This window comes from Neofelis nebulosa, chromosome 7, assembly GCF_028018385.1.
Source record: "Neofelis nebulosa isolate mNeoNeb1 chromosome 7, mNeoNeb1.pri, whole genome shotgun sequence".
In the NCBI taxonomy this organism is placed as follows: domain Eukaryota; kingdom Metazoa; phylum Chordata; class Mammalia; order Carnivora; family Felidae; genus Neofelis; species Neofelis nebulosa.
In genome coordinates, this window is record NC_080788.1 from 114,640,470 (window position 1) to 114,665,055 (window position 24,586).

Here is a 24,586-nt window from a genome sequence, read left to right on the forward strand (position 1 = left end):
TCTAGTTTGAATTATAATGCTATCATTTTCCTCCTGTTTGAATGTGAATTGATAATAGAACATAGTTTTCCTGGTGACTTGGATTAGATATATTAACTCCCAGGGTAGCAATGAATTTCTCAGATTAGCACAGTTGGTTTTGCTTACTCGTGAAAATACATAATCCTGTCTTGAATTAAGGCCATGAAAATTCTCTGAGAACAAACAGGTTCCCTGTTCAATTATTCCTTTCAGCTCTACCATCTGAGGCCTATATCTGGCTTCCAGGAGGTAGAGGCAGAGGATGTTTTGACAAGTCAATAATTGGGATAATTCATTTCCATTTGACTGAAAGACATGTTCCAAGATCAATTTTAATGAGTGTTTTATAGAACTTGAAGAGGAGGTTTCCTTCACACAATACAATTTTTTACTGATTTAACATTAGTTTATCTAATAATCATCAGATTTTGTCATATGCTCATTATTGTGATACCTAATATGTATACAGGTTTTTATACCTTTATTAAAAGACTTTCATGTATTTTGTTCCTTATTCATTCCATCCATTCATTTGATGAATGTTTATGGTATTCCTACAGTGTACTAGGCATTATGCTGAGGTACAGCAGGGAGCCAAGCAGAAATGACCTCTGCCCTCTCAGAGCTTATGGGCTATCAGGGAGGAATGTCTTGATTCAGGATCACCTTGAATAAATTATGATGAGGGTTATGAGGGAAAACAAGGAAAGCATCAGAGCATGAAGGATCTCAACAAGGAAACAACATGAAGCAACAGGAACTCATGGGAAACATGAACTCAAGCAAGGAAACAACATGATCTCATGAAAGAAACAAGGATCATAGCATGAAGCCTCTCCTAGTCTGGAGATCAGGAAAAGCTTCTTTGAGGAAATAACATTTGAGCTGAGGCCTGAGGGAAGGTCAGGAGCTAGTGGGTAAACAATATATAGGCAAGAGTGTTCTGGGCAGAGGGAAAAGCCCACTGGAGAGCTTAGAGTCTGAGAAAGCAGGGGCACCAGAGCAATGGAAAGCATTGGTCTAGCTGGGGCACAGGGGCCAGAGGGAGTGCTAGAAATAGTAGTAATAGCCAATGCTTCAATAGTAATTATTATGTGTCAGGCCCTATCCAAGTGCTTTCTATAAATTAACTACCTTAATTCCCACAATAACTCTATGAGGTAGGACTACATTTTTTTCTATTTTACAAACCAGGATATTGAGGCAATAGCAAGGTTAAATAAATTATCCCAGGCCATAGTGACAGAACTGGGATTCAGACTTAAGAAAGGTGTATCCAGGGTCTGTGCCCTTAACTACTAAGCCATGTTGCCCAAAGATGAGGCTGGAGACCTCCTCCCCGTATGTATGTGCATTTGCACATCCATACAAAATTTGCATGAAATTTCATTCACAGAACCCAGATTAAAAACCACTGGTTAAACCCAATAATGGAAGATGGGTAAGCAAATGAGTGGCTTAGAGAAGCGATGACAGAAAGTAGAGAGGAGGGTCTGGGGCAGCACTAACATTATGGAATAGGTAGAGGAAGATGAGCCTGAAAATGGATCCTGAAAAATGGACAGAGAGGTTGATAAGGTATTAGACTGGGTCCAATGAGATTAGAGAAACCACACAGTAATTTGAAAAGGGAAAGTTTAATATAAAGAATTATGAACCATAACAGGAGATTGGAGTAATGAGGAACTGGCAAATATGGGGGTTATTAAACTTTTTCTGTAAAGAAAAATAAATATTTTAGGCTTTGGGAGCCTATGGTCTCTGTTGCAGCTACTCAGAGCTACGCTCTGTTGCAGCATAAAAGCAGCCCTAAATGATATGTAGATGAGTGAGCATGTTCCAATAGAACTTATTTACAAAAACAAGCAGTGGGTTGTATTTAGCCCGTGGTTTGCCAACCTGTGGGCTAGGAAGAAGTAAAGAGAACTCCAAAGATTAGAAGAGCAACAAAAATACTGCTTCAGATTCTGTGTCTCCCTCTATGCCCCTCCCCCACACATGCTCTGTCTCTCTCTGTCTCTCTCAAAAGTAAATAAACATTTAAAAAAGAGCAATAAAATATAATAATTTAAAATTTTAATAGCAGATGTAATAGAAATAATACAATATCATATAAAATAGCCACCACTTGGGGCTGAAATAGCGCCCCCAAGGAAGAGACGCCTTCACTCCCAGACCTTGCTGGAGAAGGACAGGCACAGTGCACTGAATTCTGAATGCAAAAGAAGTTGCTGTGGTGCTACACCTGTGGAATTTGCTGGAAATTCAATGTGTACAGTGCCAGGGAAAGCTGTCTACAGGGAGGTGTCTCACTGAAGGAGCTCTGTTCCAAAACCCTGAAAAGGAAGCTGCTGGCCACTGAGTGCCGAGAGAGAAGGTGTGTGCACCGCAAGAGCCTCGTGTTGCAGGAGCCCAGCTTGCTGCAGAAGCCTGTGCAGCTAGCAGAAAGAAGAAGCAAACCCCTTTCCTCCTGCAATGTCTCACTAGTGCCATCTATTGACAAAGTTTAACATTATGCCAGATAGCAAAGAAAAACCTATTTCAAGTGTCCATTTCCACTTTTACGGAGCAGGCAATCAGGATGAATTGGAGCTGAGAGGCTATAAATTGGTAACTGGCACGGGAAGGAATCTGGGGAATGTGGTGTAATGGAATGCATTAAAAAGTTATTTCAAGACATATCACTTAACAGCACCAAAAGCATGATCCAAAGAAGAACAAATTGATAAGTTAGACTTCATCAAAATTAAGAACTTCTGCTCTTTGGAAGATAATGAAAAGAAACAAAATATGGGGAGAAAATACTTGCAAATCACATATCTGATATAAAGTATTTGTAGTCAGAATGTTTTTTTTAGTCTCCAAATTCAGGATTAAGAAAATAACTCAATCTTTAAAGTTGTCAAGTGATTTGAACAGATACATCACCAAAGAAGATATGCAGATGGCAAATGAGCACACCCCAAAATGCTCAATATCATTAGTCATTAGGGATAAGCAGATGAAAACCACACTAGAATACTATCATGCATCTACTATAGTGGCTAAAATAAAAAAGACTGACCAGACCAGGTATTGATGAGAATGTGGAACAAGTGGGATTCTCACACACTGCTTTTTTTTTTTAATTTTTTATGTTTATTTATTTTTGAGAGAGAGACAGAGTATGAGCAGGGGAGGGGCAGAGAGAGAGGGGGACACAGAATCGAAGCAGGCTCCAGGCTCTGAGCTGTCAGCACAGAGCCCAACGCGGGGCTTGAACCCACGAACTGTGAGATCATGACCTGAGCCGAAGTTGGACACTTAGTTGGACCTGAGCCACCCAGGCACCCCTCATACACTGCTTTTGAGAATGTAAAATGGTACAACCATTTTGGAAAATAGTTTGTCAATTTTCTTTAAAGTTAAATATAATTTTTTAAAGTTTATTTATTTTGAGAGAGACAGAGAGAGTGCACGGGGAAGGGCAGAGAGAGAGAGAGAGAAAGAGAGAGAGAATCTCAAACAGGCTTCGCACTGCCAGCGCAGTACCTAACATGGGGCTCAAACTCACGAACCATGAGATCATGACCTGAATTGAAATCAAAGTCGGATGATCAACCGACTGAGCCACCCAGGCATTCTCCAAAATTAAATACAATTTAAACATACACCTATCATAGGACTCCTCAGTAATTTCCCAAGAGAAATGAAAGTTTATTCATACAAAGACTTGTGTGTGAATGATCATAACAGATTTATTTGCAATAACCAAAACCAAGAAACAACCCAAATGTCCCATCAACAGGTTGAATGGATAAACAAATGATGCTATACCCACATAATGAAATAAGTATTACTCAGATATAAGAAGGAATAGCCTTCCAACACACACAACAGCCTGAATGAATCTCCAAATAATTATGTTGAATGAGAGAAGTCAGACAACAAAGAGTGAATATTGTATGATTCCATTTATATAAAATTCTAGAAAGTGTAAAATGTGGATCATAGATTGTGGTGATGGAAAACAGATCAGTGGCTTCCTGGGGATGGGGGAAGTGGAGAGGGATGGGAAGGTTATACCAAAGAAAATGAGGAAGCTTTTGGGGGTGATGGACAGATTCATCGTTTTGTCTGTGGTGAGAGTTTCATGAGTGTACACAAATGTCAAAACTCATTGGAGTGTATAATTTAAACATGTGCAGATTATTGCACATCAATTACACCTTAATAAAGCTGTTAAAAATAGAAAGTATTCAAATGTGCCATAGTACTGAAAAGTTAAGCAAGATAAGGGCTGAAATGTATCCACTAGATGTAGCATCATAGTCGTCATTGGTGACGTTGTGGAGTACAGTTTCAGAGAAGTGGTCAGTGGGACCCTGATTGGAATAGGTTGAGGGCTGAGTAGAAAGTAAGAAAGTATTGACAACTCTATCAAGCTGGGAAGGAGAGAAGAGGTTCCTATCAGAAGGGGGAGGTGGAATGGAAGGACCATTTTTAAAGAGCACAGAGGAAAAAGTTGAATGGGGAGATAGAAGATAAGTGACAGAATGGGTCCCCAAGAAAGCAGAAGAGGATGAGATGGAGTGAAATTCATCTTAGGAGGAGAGAAAGATGTGATAAGCATAAATTCAAAGATTTATGAGCGTGGTAGCAGAGTATAAAAGAATTTTCTTTCTGATGGTCCTAATTGTGTATATGTGTATGTATGTATATATGTATGTATGTATATGTGTATATGTGTGTGTAGAGGCCAGAACACATGCTGAAATTGAGGAGGGTAGGCAAGAAGTTTAAGAAGAGGAGTGCACATGTGAAAAAATCACTGTGGAGATTAGGTTAGTGGGGTTTAGGGAAATAAAAAAAGGATTGACGGTTTAGTTGGAGGCCCTGGGCAGTGTTGGCGGCTATGTACTTATAATGGCACCAACATGGAAGGTGATGTGATTTTTTTCGAGCAGCCCTCATCAGCCAGCTGCACAAAGCAGACAGATGGATGGTTCATCCAGAATTGAGGTTTTATTAGGCTCTTGGGACAGAAAGACAAGAGGGCCAGGAGGCCAAGGATATTGGCAAGAGAATGACTGAAGTGAAGAGTGAAATCTCGATTGGAAAATTTAAGGAAGTGATGACAGGAGGGGTTATAGTGGTCTGGGGGTACTCCTGGCGCTAAAAAACCGCAGTGTTGGGATTCATGCCACAAGAGAGCTAAGTGAGTAGGAGGTGCTGTAGAATGGTGGCGGGTCTGAATGTAGTACGTTAGAGGTGGATGGTTCCTGGTGTGGACAGACTGAAGGTCCGGGATGAGGGAGGGGAGGAGGTTCTTGGAAATGAGGAGGTCAAGGGACCCAGGGTCCAGGAAGTTGCTGACTCATCTGACGATAATGAAGTCACTATAAACATTCGTGTTCAGGGATACCTAAGATGGCTCAGTCAGGTGAGCGTCCAACTCTTGGTTTTGGCTCAGGTCATGATCCCAGAGTGGTGAGATTGAGCTCCATGTTGGGCTCTGCACTGAGCATGTAGCCTTCCTGGGATTCTCTCTCCCTCTCTCTCTCTTTCTCTCTCTCCCTCTGCCCCTTTCCCCTGCTTGCACTCTCTCTCTCAAACAAAAATTAAAACAAAAGGGAGGGGGGCGCGCCTGAGTGGCTCAGTTGGTTAAGTGTCCAACTTCAGCTCAGGTCATGATCTCAGCGTCCGTGAGTCCGGGCCCCACGTAGGGCTTTGTGCTTACAGCTCAGAGCCTGAGACCTGTTTCAGATTCTGTGTCTCCCTCTGTCTCTGCCCCTCCCCTGCTCACGCTCTGTCTCTGAAAAATGAATAAACCTAAAAAAATAAATAACTTAAAAAAAAAAAAAAAGAGGGAGACAGAACTAAGCTGGGAGAAGATGAAGTTTTGAAGGGCAAAAGAATTTGGAGATGGGCAGCGGCCCTAGGCCCTGAAGAGTTAACATACTGACTGATCAGATTAGCAGGTTAGCTTGGTTAGATTCCAGCTGAGTCAAAGGCATTACTGTGCTCTAATCCAAGTTTTATCATACTGTTATAGTGAAGGCCCATCCTGGAAGGCAGTGGATTTTGTCCCCCAGGGGATAGTTGGCAATGTCTGGAGACATTTTAGTTCTCACATGGCAGTAGTAGAACTATTGGTATCTACTACTGAATGCCACAGATCCTCCAATATACAGGACAGCCTCATGAGAAAGAATTATCTGGTCTGGAATGTCAACACTGCCTGCTATAGGTAAGAATCACTGACCCATGGGGGGAAAATCAATAGAACTTACATATTAGCAGCAAACTTTTTTCCTTTCCTTTCCTTTCCTTTCCTTTCCTTTCCTTTCCTTTCCTTTCCTTTCCTTTCCTTTCCTTTCCTTTCCTTTCCTTTCCTTTCCTTTCCTGCCTTTCCTTTCTTTTTTGGAAAGATAGTGTGTTTATTTCACCTTTTAAAATCGAGAAAAAAGAACAATCGTTATTATTGGATAAAACAAATACAAATATGTGTTTCCATTTTGGTGAAGTTTGGGGTAGGGACATGGGAGGAGGCAGCAAGCTCCTTATGACTGGAAATGGAAATATCTATGTGGCACTGCATGAGCCCTTTCAGGAAAGTGGGGGATGATTTGCAGTAGGAATGGATTTGTGACCTTTTACTTGCCTACCTTCCAGAATCTGTGATTTTAAGACTAGTGGAGGGGAACGAGAGAAAGAGTTCTTTCTCCTGCTCTGATTATTTTTTAATTTTTTTTTTTGAGAGAGAGAGAGAGAGAGAGAGAGAGCGAGAGCAGGGGAGGGGCAGAGAGAGGGAGAATCCCAAGCAAGCTCTGAGCTGTCAGCACAGATTCGTGGGGCTTAACCTCATGAACTCTGAGACTGTGACCTGAGCTAACATCAAGAGTCAGAAGCTTAACTGACTGAGTCACCCAGCTGCCCCTCTCCCACTCTAATTCATAACAGGCTCCTTTCTAGAGTAATCAGCACAGGGATAACCAGGTAGCCAGTGCAGTGACTCCACTTAAATTCGGACCAAAGGTCAAATCATGGAGCAGCTTCCCAGCTTCATAGAATGCCATGGAAGATGGTGTTATCTTCTGACTTGTGATTTGCCAGGGGTAGGAAGAGGGCCCTTCTCAGTGGTGTTGCAACTGATGAGTGCTTTTTCATCCCTGAACTTCAGATCTGCTCTGTACTGGGTCTTCTGGTATTTTCATCCTGTTTTCTCTCTCTGGTTTATATCTATGTCTGTTTCAGACTGAAAGTTCCTAAAAACCAGGTACTGCTCCATGGTCCTTTGGCGTCGATTACAATGATGAGGTAATCATTACAATGTCGATTACAGTGATGAAGGTCATAATAATGGCTTTGCTTATGTGGCAACACATGTTTAAGAATGTCTCCATGCTGGTTTGAGAAATAGCTTTGTTTTGTGGTATTGCAATGATTAATAAAATTAAACCAGTAAGGTGTTTCAAAGTCATCTGGATCTTTTTGCTCAAAAACTTAATTTAATTTTTAATAAGCCATAGGTTATAAGTTCACAAGGTACAAAAGGGTACATTTGGTGAAAAGCTTCTTCCTCCAGTCCCCCTGTCCTTTTAGAAGTGACTATCATTATCTATTATTTCTTGTTATCTTTTCTGAGATAGTCTATGCATATACAAACAAATATGCCCATATAGTCCCTCCATTTTTTAAGCAAATGGTGGGATATTATAAACACTGTCGTCCTCCCTGATTGTTTACCTAACTTGTCTCAGAGATTGTTCCATTATCCATATGTTTAAAAAAGTGTTTATTGTTTTCTTATAGCTATAAAAAAGCCATTGTATGGCTGTACTCTGGTGGACAGTTAGGTTTCCCAGCTCTTGCTATATATACGTATTGCTGCAATAACAGCCTTATAAATAAGTGGATCTGAAATGTCCAGGTCAACAGGTGCATGCTTTCCTTTATTAGATGTTATCACACTTCCCTCCGGAGGCTGTAACAATCAACTCTCCCACTAGCAGTCCATCATTATTTTTTCATGCTGTCATCAGTGAACCATGTTATAATTTTTTTGGTCTTTGCCAATCTGTTAAGTGAGAAGTAGCTCCAGTGTAATTTTAATTTGCATCTCTCTTGTTCTGAGTGAGGTTGGACAGCCACTTGTATTTCCTGTTCTTCAAACTGTTATTTCAGTGGGGTTGTTTATTCTTTTTCTTAGTTATCTGTAGGAGTTCTTTAAATACTAAATAAATTCAACTCTTGTCTGCAATATGTGTTGTGATATTCCACCCCCTCCACCAGTTTCTCTTTTGTCTCGCCTAATACATGGTAGTTTTTGTCATGAAGATTTTTTTTTTTGTTTTCTTTTTTTAATATCTGGGTTTCCTATCCTATTAAAAGGGTCTTACAACTCTAAAATTATTTTAAAATTTGTCCAATGGTTCTTATTAATACATTAATGGTTCCATGTTTTGTAGTTTCATCTTTGGTCTATTTGAAATTTTGATGTAAAGAGTAAGATAAGTATCAAGTTTACTTTTTCCCAGCTGGATACCTAGGTAGTGCAATACTTTATTACATAATCTATCTCGCTCCTGCCCCACACACTGATTTGAAATAGTGCTTTTATCATATCTAAATTTCCACATGTATTTCGATCTGTTTTTTGGCTTTCCATTTTGTTCCGTTGAGTTGTCTGACTATTCTCCCACTTGCACCACACTATTTAAATTATTATTGCTTTGTAACACAGTTTAACATTTGGTGGGACTAATCAATCACTGAAAGGTGGTCTTAGGATTATAATATTTAATGTGTGTGTGTTTAGCAAACTGTGTATTTCCATAATTCTAGATAAATTGAATATCATCTCCACAAATGCAGAAGATCTTGGGTTTGATTCAGTAGCACTGGGGAACCAGAAAACATTAGTTCAAAGGTATCCAGATTTGAGATCATTAGATGTACTTTCCCTTGTGTAGTATGGCATTGGGTCTGTTTCTCTGGCTGATCCTGGCCCTGATTTCATAGGGAAGGAAGGACTGTAAGCATAAAACACCAACAGATCTTGTTTTCACATAAAATCTGTGAGGTGTTGCAGACCCAGTGTCCCTGGGTGTGTCAGAAAAAGACTGCCCAATCAGTTGGACCATGCTGGCTCAGTGGGCATCAACTTCTATGAGAGGGGCCCTGGAGAGTGCCAGTGGGAAGATCTCCTCAGGGGCTTCTTGGACTTTGAGGGCTCTGCAGCTGACGTGGATGCAGTGAACTGGAGCCAGAGCAGGAGATGTGGAAGGAAAGGAGAGAGGCAACATGGGAGTCAAGAGAGATCCCTCCTTGGAATGATCTGTTCTGTTCATCAGGCCCATGAGATTCCCAAGGAGCAGGAACTGTGTCTTCAGGATACTGGGCACAATGCCTGACACCAAGAGGTGCTTAGAAAGTATATGTTAAATAAATGAATGAGGGAGTGAACACCTGCCTGCCACAGGATTCTTCTTCATCACGTGCATCCTCCTGGAGCCTCCTCTGGCTTCAAAGGAAGGAGCAGAACCAGGATATGACTCTTGGGTATCGTTCTGACTCCTTGCCTGTTGTACCATCCAGGAGAGGGATATTAAGTGAGCAAGGGCTGTGAACCCTCCTCCCACCCTCTCACACATTTCCAGAGAGCTCTGAGAATATCTGCTAGCTTTTTGTCTTGTGTTTTCCCTCATCTTTAATAGCATCCAACTGAAATGTTACTCCCATTCACAACCTCTCCCTTTTTGCCCTTCACCCCATGAGTAAAGCAAGTGGGATAGCAAAGGAGCCAGGAATCAATACAGTTAATCAAAACAGCCAACTCTTTTACAGTGTTTCCTATATGCAAGTTTCTGTCTCAAAATTTCTATCTCTTTAATTAATACTTAAAACAAGTAGGTATATATATATATATATATATATATATATATATATATATATATTTTTTTTTTTTTTTTTTTTTTTTTTTTTTTACCATGCCCATTGCACAGTGAGGAAACTGAATAACTTACCCAGGGCCATGGAGCTTGTAAGTAGATCAGCTGGGATCTGAACCAGGAAGTCCACTCTAGAGCCCATGCACTGAAACTCTTTCCTTGGTATGTACACGTATGTGTTAACTTTATTGATACATAACATAAAACACAGAAAAGTGCACAAATCAAGCATTTGACTCAATGAATTTTCACAAAATGAGCACACTTCTGTAACCAGTACCCATCTCAAAAAACAGAACACTTATCCCCGCAGAGGTTCCCAACATGCCCCCTCCCAGTCTCTATCCCTTTCCCACCAAAGGAGACCACTCTCCTGACTTCTTTCACTATTCTTCTGGGGGGTTCTACCTTCTCTTTCTATTTTTAAAAAATGTTTATTTATTTATTTTGAAAGAGAGAGAGTGAGCGGGGAAGGGGCAGAGAAGGGGAGAAAGAGAATCCCAAGCAGGCTCTGCACTGTCAGCTCAGAGCCCAATGTGGAGCATGACCCCATGACCCTGGGATCATGACCTGAGTTGAAATCAAGAGTTGGACGCTCATCTGACTCAGTCACCCAGGCGCCCCCCCTTCTTTTCTATTTTAATCACACTTGTATTCCAAGCGTCATGGGGTCTGTTGCTAAAGTTAAAAATATTCTGTCTTGCAGGAGTAGAGGTGGGCGTGGTTGGGAGAACACATTCCCTAAATAAGAGAAATAACCGAGGGTGGGGAGTTAGCCGGTAGTTGCTCTAGTTTTCCCCCATTCCCTTTGCCAGTAAGTTTGAAGTACTGCTCTTTCCTCCATCTTCTTCCCCGAGAACTACATCTCCCAGCAGGCTGTGCTCTGACAGCTCGGATTTAAATAGGATTCTGGGCTAAGCTCAGATAGAGCCTTGCTGCTGCTGAGTGCCCAGGAGTGAGAGGAACTAGAGGAGGAGAGGCAGCGTGAAGCAGCCAGGAGTTGGAGTTAGACCAGGAGCTTGAGCCAGACCTGGAGTCTAAGGTGCTTTTGCTAAAGCGGCAGCAACTAAAGAAGTTGAAAAGATGCTGGTTGTCTTGGGACTGCTCACCTCCTTCCTTTCTTTCCTGTATGTGATAGCTCCATCCATCAGGTTTGTTTTAATTCAGTAACTCATGGAATATTTTGCAAAGTCCTGGATTGCGAGCCACAGAGCTTGTAAGTAGATGAGTTCTCAACTGCTGAAAGAAGAGAAAGGGATGGAGACTGAGGGAAAGAAAGTCAGGGCAGAGAAAGCAGGAAGGAGGTAGTTATGAAACCGAGAAGGAAGCACCTGGGGCTGGGAGAGAAGGGGCTGGTTTAAATTCTGATGCTAGTGGATAGCTGACTCTATGACAGACAATCAAGGTAGGAGTGCTTGCTCTATCACTTTATTCCCTTGGGTTTCTCTGAAGGTCTCTATGTCCTTTCTTCACTGCTCCTACTCAAGGTTGCCCTGCTGGGTTACCATGGGAGGTCATTGCTGAAAGATTCATTGTTAAGTACCAGAAATTTTGCAAAGGAAACAAACTCTCTTACCTTTGAGACTACCCTCAACTAATGATTTGGAATGGCTTTTCTGCTGTGGGATTTCTGGAGGTGTCAAAGAAATGTGCGTTCTGAGTGAAAATTTTAAAAATTGCTGACAATAGGGGCACCTGGGTGGCTCAGCTGGTTAAGCATCCGACTTCGGCTCAGCTCATGATCCACGGTTCAAGCCCCTTGTCGGGCTCTGTGTTGACAGCTCAGAGCCTGGAGCCTGCTTCAGATTCTGTCTCTCTCTCTCTCTCTCTCTCTCTGCCCCTCCCCCACTTGTGCTCTGTCTGTCTCTCTCTCAAAGATAAATAAACATTTTAAAAAATGCCGACAATAGGGGCGCCTGGGTGGCGCAGTCGGTTAAGCGTCCGACTTCAGCCAGGTCACGATCTCGCGGTCCGTGAGTTCGAGCCCCGCGTCAGGCTCTGGGCTGATGGCTCGGAGACTGGAGCCTGTTTCCGATTCTGTGTCTCCCTCTCTCTCTGCCCCTCCCCCGTTCATGCTCTGTCTCTCTCTGTCCCAAAAATAAATTAAAAACGTTGAAAAAAAAAAAATTTAAAAAAAAAAAAAAAAAATGCCGACAATAAAGAAGATAAATGAACACATCAGAAACGGAGTGTTGCTCTAGGTCCTGGCATAGAATCCAGGTTTAAGTTCTAATTTTGCCACCATTAGCAAATGACTTGAACTTCTTTGACCCCCATCTTCTCCTCTGTAAAAGGGGAATACTAACAGAATGAGAGGATTAAAATAAGTTCTCTAGGGGCGCCTGGGTGGCTTGGTCGGTTAAGCGTCCGACTTCGGCTCAGGTCACGATCTCGCGGTCGGTGGGTTCGAGCCCCGCGTCGGGCTCTGTGCTGACAGCTTGGAGCCTGTTTCAGATTCTGTGTCTCCCTCTCTGTGTGGCCCTCCCCCGTTCATGCTCTGTCTCTCTCTGTCTCAAAAATAAATAAACGTTAAAAAAATAAAATAAGTTCTCTATGGAAAGTGCCTAGCCTAGTGCCTAGTGCCAGTCAGATGATGCTTAGGAAATGTTAGTTCTCCCCTGTTCCCACCCTCTTTTTCAGAACTTGTCAAGTCAACTTTATGTGAAAGGATGCTCTCTGTACAGATGTCTGAACAAAAGAGGTTTCTGTCTGTGTGCTGATGGCTAGAATGGAATTTCTAGTAGGATGGCAGAAAGCCTCTGAAGATGTCAGCTCTCTAAAACTGGAAAGCAGCCCAAGAGCCATATATGTATATGGGAACTCTTGAAGTGCTGTTAATCAATTGCTCACTGTTGATGCTTATTGAAGACCTAGGGCTCAGGACCATTGATTCTACTAATGCTCATCATGCATATGTTTTGAATGCAGGTTAGAGGAGGAAGCTGACCTCTGGGAACCTCTAGAGATAAAAGCTAGGTATCTGTGTTATCTAACAAGGAACTTCTCCGTTGGCCCTGGCTCAAGAGCACTTATTCACTTCGTCCAAATGATCATTTGTAGTTTCTGGGCACATGATCTTACCACCTGAGCCAATGAGCAGGATACCTAGTGGGAAAAGAGTGTCCCCTGAAGATTCACTTTTTTGGGTCTCCTGATGACAACTTAAAGAAATTTCTCTTTGAGGATGGATGGATTTTATGTTGATCTCAGTCTGGAATTGGGAAGGATAATGCATGAATGCTTTTGTTTTCCTTTTGTTTCCCTTGCCTATAGGAAGTTCTTTGCCGGTGGGGTTTGTAGATCAAATGTGCAACTTCCTGGGAAGGTAGTGGTGATCACTGGCGCCAACACAGGCATTGGCAAGGAGACGGCCAGAGAACTCGCTCGTAGAGGCAAGTCCTTCCCCTTCTGTGTTCATAGGACAGCGCCTCCTGCCTTTATCATTGGGGATTCTGTCCACATTTCCTTGTCTTTCCTCCTGGGCTTGGAGGTTCTGGTCAGAAATTCAAGGAACCTGGGATTCAAGTCCAGCTCTGGCACCAACTTACTCTGTACCCTTAAACAAACCTTCTTCCCTTCTCCTTCCCTATTGTATAAGGGAAATAATGATGTCCATGTAAATATTGCTCAAATCAGCTATTCTAAAGGTAGATACCAAGCCACATTAAATACCAGAGTGTAAAAGCCAGGGTTCCCAGCCTAGGGTTAAGCTGACAGCAAAGGGTCTGAGTAGTTCACTTGTGAGAACCCTGAGATGGCAATATAGCCACTCACTGTTTAGGGATGGCTAGGAGAATGTTCTGTCCACCGGTCTCAAGCTCACATCCTCTTTTTCAGCCTAGGGTTTGAACATGTTGCCCTGTCTTTGTTTTGGCCCCAGGAGCCAGAGTATATATTGCCTGCAGAGATGTACTGAAGGGAGAGTCTGCAGCCAGTGAAATCCGAGCTGATACAAAGAACTCCCAGGTGCTGGTGCGGAAACTGGACCTATCTGATACCAAATCCATCCGAGCCTTTGCTGAGGGCTTTCTAGCAGGTAAGGCCCCTGTGAGTAGACAGAAAAGCAGGAAACTGGGTGTGGGACTGATTGCTCCACCCTGTATCATCTGTGACCTTTACATCAGAACCACCATCGATCTCACTGGACAGGTTCTGCCACATGAACCAGCAGGGCAAGGAATTGGTGGTGGACAAGCTGGGCAGGATCCTTATCATCTTTTTCCTCAGCAATGGGAATGCTGGGCTCTCTGTCTGGGCTTGCACCTTAGCATCAAGGTGTGGCCCTGATGCCACTCTCTTTTCTCATCCTGAGAATCAACCTTCTGTGCCACAGGCACTAAATGAAGTTGTGCTGCTGCCAACATTTTTCTGTCTCTTGGAAAATGACTAGCTTTTACCAAGGACTGTGAAATCCATGCAAGACAGGGACTATGTCTGTCTTGTTTTATGACTGGGTGTCCAGCGCATAGCTGAGTGAGCCTAGCCCAGAGTTAGTACTTAGTACACATTTGCTAAATGAATGAATGAATGAACGTCCAGGCAGATATCAATAACTAAATTTAGAAATCCAATGACCGTGGTTATTGAATATCACTGAGATAGGTTGAAGGGAAAGAAGCAAATACTCAGGATTACAACAGGCAGCTAGTGGGCTCCTTGCTAACTTCAGGGTCTCCTTGGTTATACTTTATAGAGGAAAAGCAGCTCCATATTCTGATCAACAATGCAGGGGTGATGTTGTGTCCATATTCTAAGACAGCTGATGGCTTTGAAACCCACCTGGGAGTCAACCACCTAGGTAAGTATTTTTGAGTGACTGGAAAGCAAGAAAACCCCATCTTGTTTTCTGTAGGGAGATGACCCTATACCACTACTGAGAATCTCTAGTGAGCTTCATAGAGTTGGGGGTTTTGTTTACTATCCTTCTCCTGACCAGTACAAAAAGTGAGATCCTCCTACTTATACCATTAAGAAGCCCCAAAACTTGGAGACACCAGGAAGAAGAATGTCATTCTTGGATGGGGCCGTGGTAGTGCAAGCCTTCCCATGCAGGGCCAGGCATGCAGGGTGCAGGAATCTGTGTTTGGCTGGAGGGGGTCACATTTATAACTAAGGACCAAGCAAGTCAAGGGGTAGGCTACAGAGGAGGCAGATCTTGAGGGTCTGAGGTATGAATAAGGCTGGGGTTCAGGGTTCATGGCTCTAGTGAAGAGTTCATGGAACATGTTCTCTGGTCCTAGGCAAATACTTTAACCTTACTATTCCATCCTTCCTTCTGTACATAAATGTATTTGGGCCCTCAGTTGTGTGATCATGGCCAGAGGGTGGTTGGAAGCCATCAGGAGGCATTTCTCCTGACTGGGACAGGGCAGAGGGACAAATAAATACAGATCAAGTCTATATTGCCTTGTCTATAGTCTAGCTCTGGCCCTTGCCTTGAGGAATCCACTCACTCTGACTGATCATTTGCACTGAGTTATCACAGCATCTAAATTTGTTCATGCCCAGAAGATAGGGAGTTAATGCTGAAGTACTATCATCAGCTCCCACCCCTAAGCCTGAGCTGTCACCCCACTCTTCAATCTCCCCTGCTGGCTCTCCTCACAGGCCACTTTCTTCTTACCCACTTGCTCCTGGAGCGGCTGAAGGAGTCCACTCCTTCACGGGTGGTGAACCTGTCATCGGTAGTCCACCACGCTGGCAAGATTCGCTTCCATGACCTCCAGGGTGAGAAGCGCTATAGCCGAGGTTTCGCTTATTGCCACAGCAAGCTGGCTAATGTGCTTTTTACTCGTGAGCTGGCCAGGAGGCTCCAAGGTAAGTCTGGAGAAAGGGCCAGGGTTAAGATGGCAAAGGGACTTCCGTTTAGATTAGAGGTTCTGTTTAGATTAGAGGTTCACAGAAACTTGCGAAGTCAAGATATCAAACATGCGCATTTCAACGGTAGCTTTACACACTAAGGTGAACAAGGTCATAAACAGACTAAAAATAATTCTTGTTCCTGGGAAACTTAAAATTGAACAGGGGTTAGGAATCTATAAAGTTACCTTTCATTTATGTCACATCTTTTCTCCTATTTACCATCTTATTTGACTTTTCACAGCAACCTCTTGTAATAGGCAGGGCAGGTACTCTTATTACTATTTTATGGATCCAAGCTGAGGTTTCAAGAAGTGGCTAGCCCAAGGTTACATGGCAAGTGGAGGAGTCAGGACTGGAATATGGGTACTCTGGTTTAAATCCAGGGTGCTTCCTTCTGTGTGTGCTAGTTGCCTTGAGGTTCACATGGTGAGCTAAGCTACAGGGCTGCCTCTACCTAGAGTCAGAGAGACCAGATTGGATTTTGGCCCCCTGGGTCTGAGCTCTTGGTGTACCACATATGATCTACCTGTGTATATGTGCATGTCCCTTTAATTTCCCCTGACTTCATTCCCTCAGCTGTAAAATGAGGCGAGGCTTCACTTAATCCTATGATTCTGTGCTCCCCTGAAGTTTTTGCTGAGCTGCTGGCTTTGACATCTGCAAACCTGGGGGACCATTTGCCACAGGGAATACGCCAGAGTTTGGGAACAATGGTATTTACTATCAGAATACAGAGGGTAGAAGAATAGGGTAATTATTAGAAGAAACAATAATAATGACAATAATAATTGAGAGTTTTGTGTGTGCCATATATTATACATGTCTAAACTCATTTAATACAACATACCTATGAGGTAGGTGCTATTATTTTCCCCCACTCCACAAATGAAGAGATAGATATATCTCACTACAGATATATTAAGAAACTTGACCAAGAAAGTTTCCTAGCTGAGCCAGGATTCAAATGCAGATAGTCTAGCTCTAGAGTCTATGCTCTTTATTTTTCCTCAGAGTTCAGACCTTGGCCCTGCAGCCTATTAGGTATGACCGTGGGCAATTTACTCAACTTCTTTGTGACAAGAGTTCAGTTATGTCAACTGTAAATGGGCACCTTACAAGACTCATGGAGAATTACATGAAATAATACATGTAAAGCAGGCAGCATAGCCTTTGCACATAATAAGTACTAAAGATAGTAGAGGTACCAGTGGTGTCTTGGGACCATGTTAACCTCCATTATCTCTATCAATACCCCTCAAAGTACCCTCCCCATAAAATGTGCTTGCTCAACAATTACAGCTCAAAACAAGTTTCCAGCCTCCTACCTCCCAACAAGTCGCTTCCCCTAAGCTCCTTCTATAGAAATTTCAAAGATACTACTATCCATAATTGATACTACTACTCCTACTACTCTTCCTACTACTACATGTGGTTGTTTCTACTATTAATACTTAAGCCACAGAGTAAAAGTGGCATTCAAATGGAAGGATCTTCAATCAAGAATTCCTTGTGGAACATAGAAGGCTGAGAAGGCTATAGATGTTTCTGGAAGAGATAGATTCTACTTGGCTGGGAGAGGTACCTTCTGAACCCGGGGTTTTGTTCTCTGAGTCCCTTCTCATTTGTGCATTTTTTTCACAGGAGATGAACTGTTGGGCTCCGATGTGTCCCTGGGCTAACTGTGCTTTCTTTGCCCCAGGCACAGGGGTCACAACCTACGCTGTGCACCCAGGCGTGGTCAGCTCTGAGCTGATCCGGCACTCCTTTCTGCTGTGTCTGCTCTGGCGGATCTTCTCCCCCTTCGTCAAGTCGGCACGGGAGGGGGCACAGACCAGCCTGCACTGTGCCCTGGCTGAGGGCCTGGAGCCATTGAGTGGCAAGTACTTCAGGTGTGTGGAGGCAGCACGGGTTTTCTCCACCAGTTTGTATGTGGTAAGGCACAGGGCTCCCTGGGCTCTGCACCCTGCCCTAGTGGCCAAGTTTGTGCGTGATAATGGAATCCAGGTTTAGGTTGGGCCTGCACACCAAATGCTGTTACTTTTCCAAGGGAGCTTACATTAGAAACTTGAAAAGAGCTGCTTTTATGGTTCTGTTTTATAACGGTGTGCCACATTTTCAGTAAGTTTTGTGGCTTTCTGAGGGCCGTCAGACTGTCCCTGTTGGTTATGCTTTGGAAAGAACATCCAGAGGGCTTCCTCTGGATCCTTTTTCTCCTCCTTGAAGTTTTTGGCTGACTTCTTTAATAAATTCTTTAATACAACTTAGCACAAAGCGCTGGGGCAAGGTTACCTCTCCCCATTGTCCCCCAATGCTGCCAAGAGTGGTACTATCTGTTGGAATAATAGAAATAGACATTTCACTGTTGAGTCTTGCCACAAACTCAATGGGAATTCAGATGTTAGGAATACAAGGAAGGGCAAGATTCAGTCTCCTTCCCATTCCATGGCTTGAACCATCCCAGTCTGCTATTCTTTCCTGTTTGCTGAAAGCTGCTGATTGGTACACCATTTATTAAATGAAGCATTGGCAATGACCTCAGTGCCCAACAGTAGAAGAACGGATAAATAATAGCTAATGTTGCTTAAGCTCTTGAAAGTGTTTGGTACTCTTTTTTTTGTTTGTTTGAGAGAGAGAGTGTGTGCACACGAGTGGGGGAGAGGGTCAGGGAGAGAGAGAAAGAGAATCTTTTCTTTTTTTTAAGTTTGTTTGTTTATTTATTTATTTATTTACTTATTTATTTAGAGAGCATAAGCAGGGGAAGGGGTAGAGAAACAGGGAGAGAGAGAATCCCAAGCAGGCTCTGCACTGTCAGTGCAGAGCCTGACACAGGGCTTGAACCCAAAGTCTTGGAACATAACCTGAGCCAAAATCAAGAGTTGAATGGTCAACTGTCTGAGCCAGCCAGGCACCCCCAAAACAAAATACTATTTAAAGAAAAACACCATGAACACTGTGTTCTGCCCCCACCTCCCAATCTGTCTAGCTTCCAGTCCCCTGTTCCCTCCAAAAGAGAACAGGGTACTTAGTCTGGTGTTCATGGGGCACAAGTGGGTCCATGGATAGAATTCAAGGGGTCTGTGAAGTTGGACAGGAAGGTAGTTACATCTTCATTTTCACTAATCTCCATCTGAAATTTGACATTTCACTTTGATAACCAACGTCGGCCATCACCTTCTAGAGTAGCAGGGATACCTGTGACTTTGTCACCAATAAAACTAAGTATTTTCACATCCCCTGGCAGTTGTTGCAGGTGTCTCACGATGTCACTTCTGCTCACTGCCACTTTACAAGCAGGTGGCTGTCGGCCCCAGCACTAGCTCTTGTTACAGAGCACATTAACAAAGGAGCCTGTGGATCACTTTACCACGAAGCTGTTTTTAAAATATTTTATTTCATTTCATTTTATTTATTTTTTAATTATTTTTAACATTTATTTATTTTCAAGAGACAGAGAGAGACAGAGTGTGAGTAGGGGAGAGGCAGAGAGAGAGGGAGACACAGAAACCAAAGCAGGCTCCAGGCTCTGAGCTGTCAGCACAGAGCTCGACGTGGGGCTTGAACCCACCAACCGCGAGATCATGACCTGAGCTGAAGTCGTACGCTTAACCGACTGAGCCACACAGGCGCCCCTGTTTTTAAAATATTTCAAAACTGAATTTCAATACAATTAGTTCCTTTTCATCCAAATATTTTATACATTTAAATTTTTTTTTTTCAACGTTTTTTATTTTTTTATTTTTGGGACAGAGAGAGACAGAGCATGAACGGGGGAGGGGCAGAGAGAGAGGGAGACACAGAATCGGAAACAGGCTCCAGGCTCCGAGCCATCAGCCCAGAGCCTGACGCGGGGCTCGAACTCACGGACCGCGAGATCGTGACCTGGCTGAAGTCGGACGCTTAACCGACTGCGCCACCCAGGCGCCCCAATATACATTTAGAAATATATTCTGGGGGCACCTGGGTGGCTCAGTCGGTTGAGCATCCAGCTCTTGATTTTGGCTCAGGTCATAATCCCAGTGTCATGGGATCAAGCCCTACTCAGGCTCTGCACTCAGCATGGAATCTGCGTAGGATTCTCTCTCTCTCTCTCTCTCTCTCTCTCTCTCTCTCTCTCTTTCTCTGCTTCTCCACCCTGCTTGTTCTCTCTGTCCCTCTCTAAAATAAAATTAAAAAAAAAAACATTTTTAAAGCAAAAAAGAAATATATTCTGATAAAGAGGCCAAAAACTTTTCCAGACTGTCCATTTCCACTCCTGGATGTTCATGCTGTTTCTCTGCCCTCCAGTGACTGCAAGAGGACCTGGGTGTCTCCAAGGGCCCGAGATAACGAAACAGCTGAGCGCTTGTGGAATGTCAGCTGTGAGCTTCTAGGAATCCAGTGGGAGTAGTGCTGATGGAAGAGCCACAGCTTTATCAGGCCTAGTCCACATCATACTGAAACAGGACCAAGGAAAAGGCCAGTTCTGAAGGGTTGTCCTCCTGGTTGGCTGCTGTTGAGGATCCTGTCCTGCTCCGATTCTCCTGTCTCTTCTGGAAAACTTTGCACACCCAACTCTCTTGTGAGGCTGTTCCATGGCACAAGATGTTCACACTTATAGAGAATTCTTCCCCAAGGCTTGCAGAGTCAGCTGCCCTCTCCAGGCAGGAGGGCTGCACAGATGCCAGGCTGGGCACAAGGATGGCAGAAGAGCCTGGAAAATTAGGTCAGTTTCCTCACCAATACCAGAAATGCCAGCAAGCATGCTCAGCTGAGGTGACAGGAGCGTCAGCGTTATACACTGTATTTCCAGGGACTATAGACCCAAACTCTGGACTGATCTCTCTTTGAGATACTAGTCACAACTCTGGAGTCTGGACAACTCAGGAAAATCATGGCTAATCCTTGGCCAACTTTAGTTTCTTTCTCTGATCATCCTGGAGCCACTGCATGAAGCTGGACCCTCCCATTTTCTCTTTCTGGTTCTTTTTAAGAAGTTAAAAAAAATTTTTTTTTTGCTAGGTTTATTAAGACATAATTAACATATAATACTGAGTAAGTTTGGGCTTTCTCATTTTTGAACATGTAGATAGTTTCCTTCTACAAAGTTGCCTTTACCTAAATTTGTAGAGAAAATAAAGTCTGTGCATTCATCTTATTGCCTTATTTATTTTGTCAGGGAAGCAAGGGAGAAATGCAACAAAGTGGGGAAGCCAGTCTTCTAGTTTAGTGAGTAGTATCTCACCCAACCAACCATAATCTTCTTATATCACATCTGAGTGCAAAATAAGATGGTTCAGTTGGGTATTTTCTCCAGTTTCTTCCAGCTCTCCGATTTTTATCACAGAACATGTAACAGAAGGGATTTAAATCACACAGATGCTGATATCCCCTACAGATTAAGGTCAGAGGTAATATAGGATTTCTTTTAGTTTGATACATAGATTTAAAAAAACCAAGCCCTCATAAACCCTTGACCAAAAATCACAGCTGATGTCTCTCCTGGCCTCCCTTGCTCTCTTACGCTGTGTTTCCGGGCCACCTGCTGCTTCTCTCAAGTGCTAAAGTTCACCAAGAAGAGGCAGGTGCAGATGTGCCCCATCTGTCAGCTAATTGACACAGGAAATCATGTTATTGGTTCTAGTTTTAAAGCATCCAAAGGGCCTCTGGATGACAAAAATACCCTTTCCTTCCATAGCAAGGAGACTTTTCAAAAAACCTTTTTATTCCTTAGATTTTCAAGTAGATAAAAATGTAACAAGTAGTATGAATCCCCATGTACCTACCCATCATCCAGCTTCAACAGTAACTTTTGCCAATCTTTTTTTGTCTATTTCCTCCATGACATTTTTTTCTGGAGGTGACATGGAATATTCTCAAGCACATTCCAGACATTGTACATTCGCCCATAAATAATGTGCATGTCCAAATAAGAACCTTTGTTTTTTACAAAACCACAATACCGTTTTCACTCCTGAGAACATTAATAATTTTTGAATATAAGTTAATTCTTGGAGTTCAAGTTTCCCTCGTTGTCTCACAAATGTCTTCTTACAGTTGGTTTGTGCAAATCAGGGAAAGAGAAATGGTCCTGAAAAAAAGAGGAAGCTTTTCTTTCCTGAAGCCCCAGCAAATCTCCTTGTGCCTCATTGGCCTGAATGGATACTACAGATGGGCTATGTTAATTGGCTTAAGTCAGTCATTATCCACACCTGAGCTGGGGGCCATCCCGCCATCCCCACCCAATGGGGAAGAATAGTAGCTAACATACAGCACTTACATTAATTAGGATTAGCTGCCCTCACACGCACTCTCTATTTTTATCTCCATTTTACTGATGAAGCACAGAGAAGTTAAGTAGTTGGCCAAAGTTCATACAGCTGATAATTGGTGGAATGGACCCCCCCCCCATAGTCTGACTCCAGGATCTGCTCTCTTAATTGCTATGCTGTATTGCTTCCCACGGTGGGGGAAGCAAAAAATTCCAAGGAAAAATCTGGGAACATGAAGGGGCAAAGGGGTGTGTGGGGGGATAGTACTAGGGAAGCAACCAATATATGCTTGCTATTGGGACCTACAGTCTGTGCTCATAGGCTGTTGGGTCTGATGAAAAGCCTGGTGAAGACTGGAGGGGAAAAAAGAGAGGAAAAAAACAAAACAAAACAGCCAAAGGTCACGCAAGGGTAGGAGGCAAGGCTGGTGAAGAGCATTGCAGGGCATGGATGATCCTGGATGTCTCTTCTGGGCTGCAGGAACAAGCATAAACCAAAAAGCAGGAGTGTGGGCTGTGGAAGGCAAGCGTGCAGAGCTGCTCTCTGCACAGTAAGGAGAACAAGCAGACAATGGGTATGAGAGCAAGGACTCCCACCTGTGTGCTAGTTTAAGCACTAATAAGCATTGACACATTGAAGCAAGAGGGGTGGGCTTGGGGTGGGACACTTATGCACTTCAGAGGGGGCTGGCTGTAGGTAGAAGAAACAAAACCAGGTATGAGCTACAAAGAGTTGGTTCCAATTACCACATCTAGGCAACACTGGTATTGGTGGTACACGGTTCGTGAGTAAACCTGCTCCCAAGGCTGGGTTCCTCCACTATCACTCATTCAAGTATAGCCATTTTTATTAAATTGGAGTCTTCTATCTTTTTCAGAGGGACATCTTTTTCAGAGAGACAATGCTAACACATTCAAAAGATTGTTCCTAAAAATACACGGAATCTTTACATTATGTGTGTTTGGAATCCTTTGGACTATTACATTTTATAAACTTTTCACGTTTGCCGGGTTACTTGCTAGTATGATTGGCTTGATGAAGGTTATACTACTCTTGATTTGTGTCAAATATCTGAAATCTGAAAAACCTCTTTGTACATTTTCTAAGATACTCAGAGACCATGGGGCCAACTGCGGGGGGCAAGGGGGCTTTTAGCCTCAATCTGGAGTACGGAGGTTGGGTATTGGTACTCTAACAGCAAGGGAGCAGAACCTAGAACTCAGGGCAAGACAGGCAGCTTGAATATAAGATCCTCAGGGTCTAATGCTAGGAGGAACCTGGGTGAGCTGGGGAGACAGATGAAAGCAATTTGCATGAGAATCTGGCACCCAAAAGGAAAGGACTTTGCTCCCCTCAAGCCTAATGGCCTTAGGAACTTTGGGGGCTGAGGGCTGACCTTAAGGTCATGGTGTCTGGTGGAGAAATTCTTTCTCTTAACTTTTGGACTTGGGGGGCAAGAGGGGGCACTCCCTGCATTGTTATCTAACCCTGGTCTCTGGAAAACATGGAAATTGCTCCAGTGCAACTTCCCTAATTATAACCTCCATACTATCCCTTCCTTCCTGAAGAATGACTCTACTTGAAATGTGCATTATTTCCTGCCATCCTTGGCATGTGGCACAGCTCTCAGCCAGCTCAAAGTGGCAGAGGGCTCAGGGCAGTTGCTCCTAACCACAATACTACACTGCCTCTCACTTAAAGAAACCTGTTAAGTGTTATTTGGTCAGGGAAAATATTTTCAATCTGAAGTTTTCTATCCTATTTCAGATAGTTGGATGCATTTGTGCCTAACACCAAATATATGAGAACTGGACAGCAAAGAATGCTAAAAATGAGGGAAAAAATTAGGTGTGTATATTGATTTACATGTTGTTGGTATTTTCATAATATAAAACAATAGTTGTTCCCCTTGTTCGGATCCAGACTCAACCATTTCTTGTGGCCTTCAGGTGCTCCTGTGAGACACAACCTCTCTCAGCCCTACTTCTCTGTAACTGCCATGTGCTCAGACTTCATCGTGCCTCCGTATAGGTTCCTGCTCAACACCAGAAGCTTTGTCTAGTCTGTTCAACCTGGACAAGGAACAAGTGCCAGCCCTGGCCTCCTGTCATCTTTTTAGAAAGACTTGTCCCAAGTTACCAACCAAGCAAGGGAAAGGCCCTGGCCCAGCACAAACAACACTGGGAGTGGATGGGTTAGCATCATTCAACCTCCACTTCTCAGTTTCTCCCATGACCACAGAGGCCATTTTCCTTCCACTTTACTCATGCTATGGATATGCCTTCCTGCCTGGCAGAGTGCCCCTCAGGATACGGGAGACAAGATCCTGTGGAGGAGGACTCAGGGATTACAGTCATCCCGGACTTCTCTGCCCTGAGGTGCTTCTCTAGCTGCTCCAGGCCCACTGCCTTCATGATCCTGGCTTCTGTTATGCTTGGAAACCCTTACGTAGCCTAGCCCAGGTGTGGAAAATTTTTCCCTTTGACTCAACTGAGACTGGCCTAAATTTCGTAAAGATGAAAC

The 24,586-nt window shown here is 43.3% G+C and overlaps 1 protein-coding gene across 1 annotated transcript; it reads left to right on the top strand.

Annotated features, from left to right (window-relative positions):
• Positions 1–10,997: 10,997 nt before the first annotated feature.
• On the top strand, positions 10,998–20,944 carry RDH12 (retinol dehydrogenase 12). Its single transcript, XM_058739435.1, has 7 exons — positions 10,998–11,104; positions 13,227–13,345; positions 13,834–13,989; positions 14,647–14,751; positions 15,561–15,770; positions 17,515–17,704; positions 20,100–20,944. Exons 1-7 carry the CDS (start codon positions 11,037–11,039, stop codon positions 20,200–20,202), a joined length of 951 nt encoding a protein of 316 aa, XP_058595418.1. The 5' UTR covers positions 10,998–11,036; the 3' UTR covers positions 20,203–20,944.
• The last annotated feature ends 3,642 nt before the right edge of the window (positions 20,945–24,586 follow it).

Coding starts and splice junctions, on each gene's coding strand:
- RDH12 (XM_058739435.1), top strand. CDS start 11,037: ATGCTGGTTGTCTTGGGACTGCTCACCTCCTTCCTTTCTTTCCTGTAT. Junction 13,990..14,646: donor TGCTGAGGGCTTTCTAGCAG/GTAAGGCCCCTG, acceptor TATACTTTATAG/AGGAAAAGCAGCTCCATATT. Junction 15,771..17,514: donor GCTGGCCAGGAGGCTCCAAG/GTAAGTCTGGAG, acceptor TCTTTGCCCCAG/GCACAGGGGTCACAACCTAC.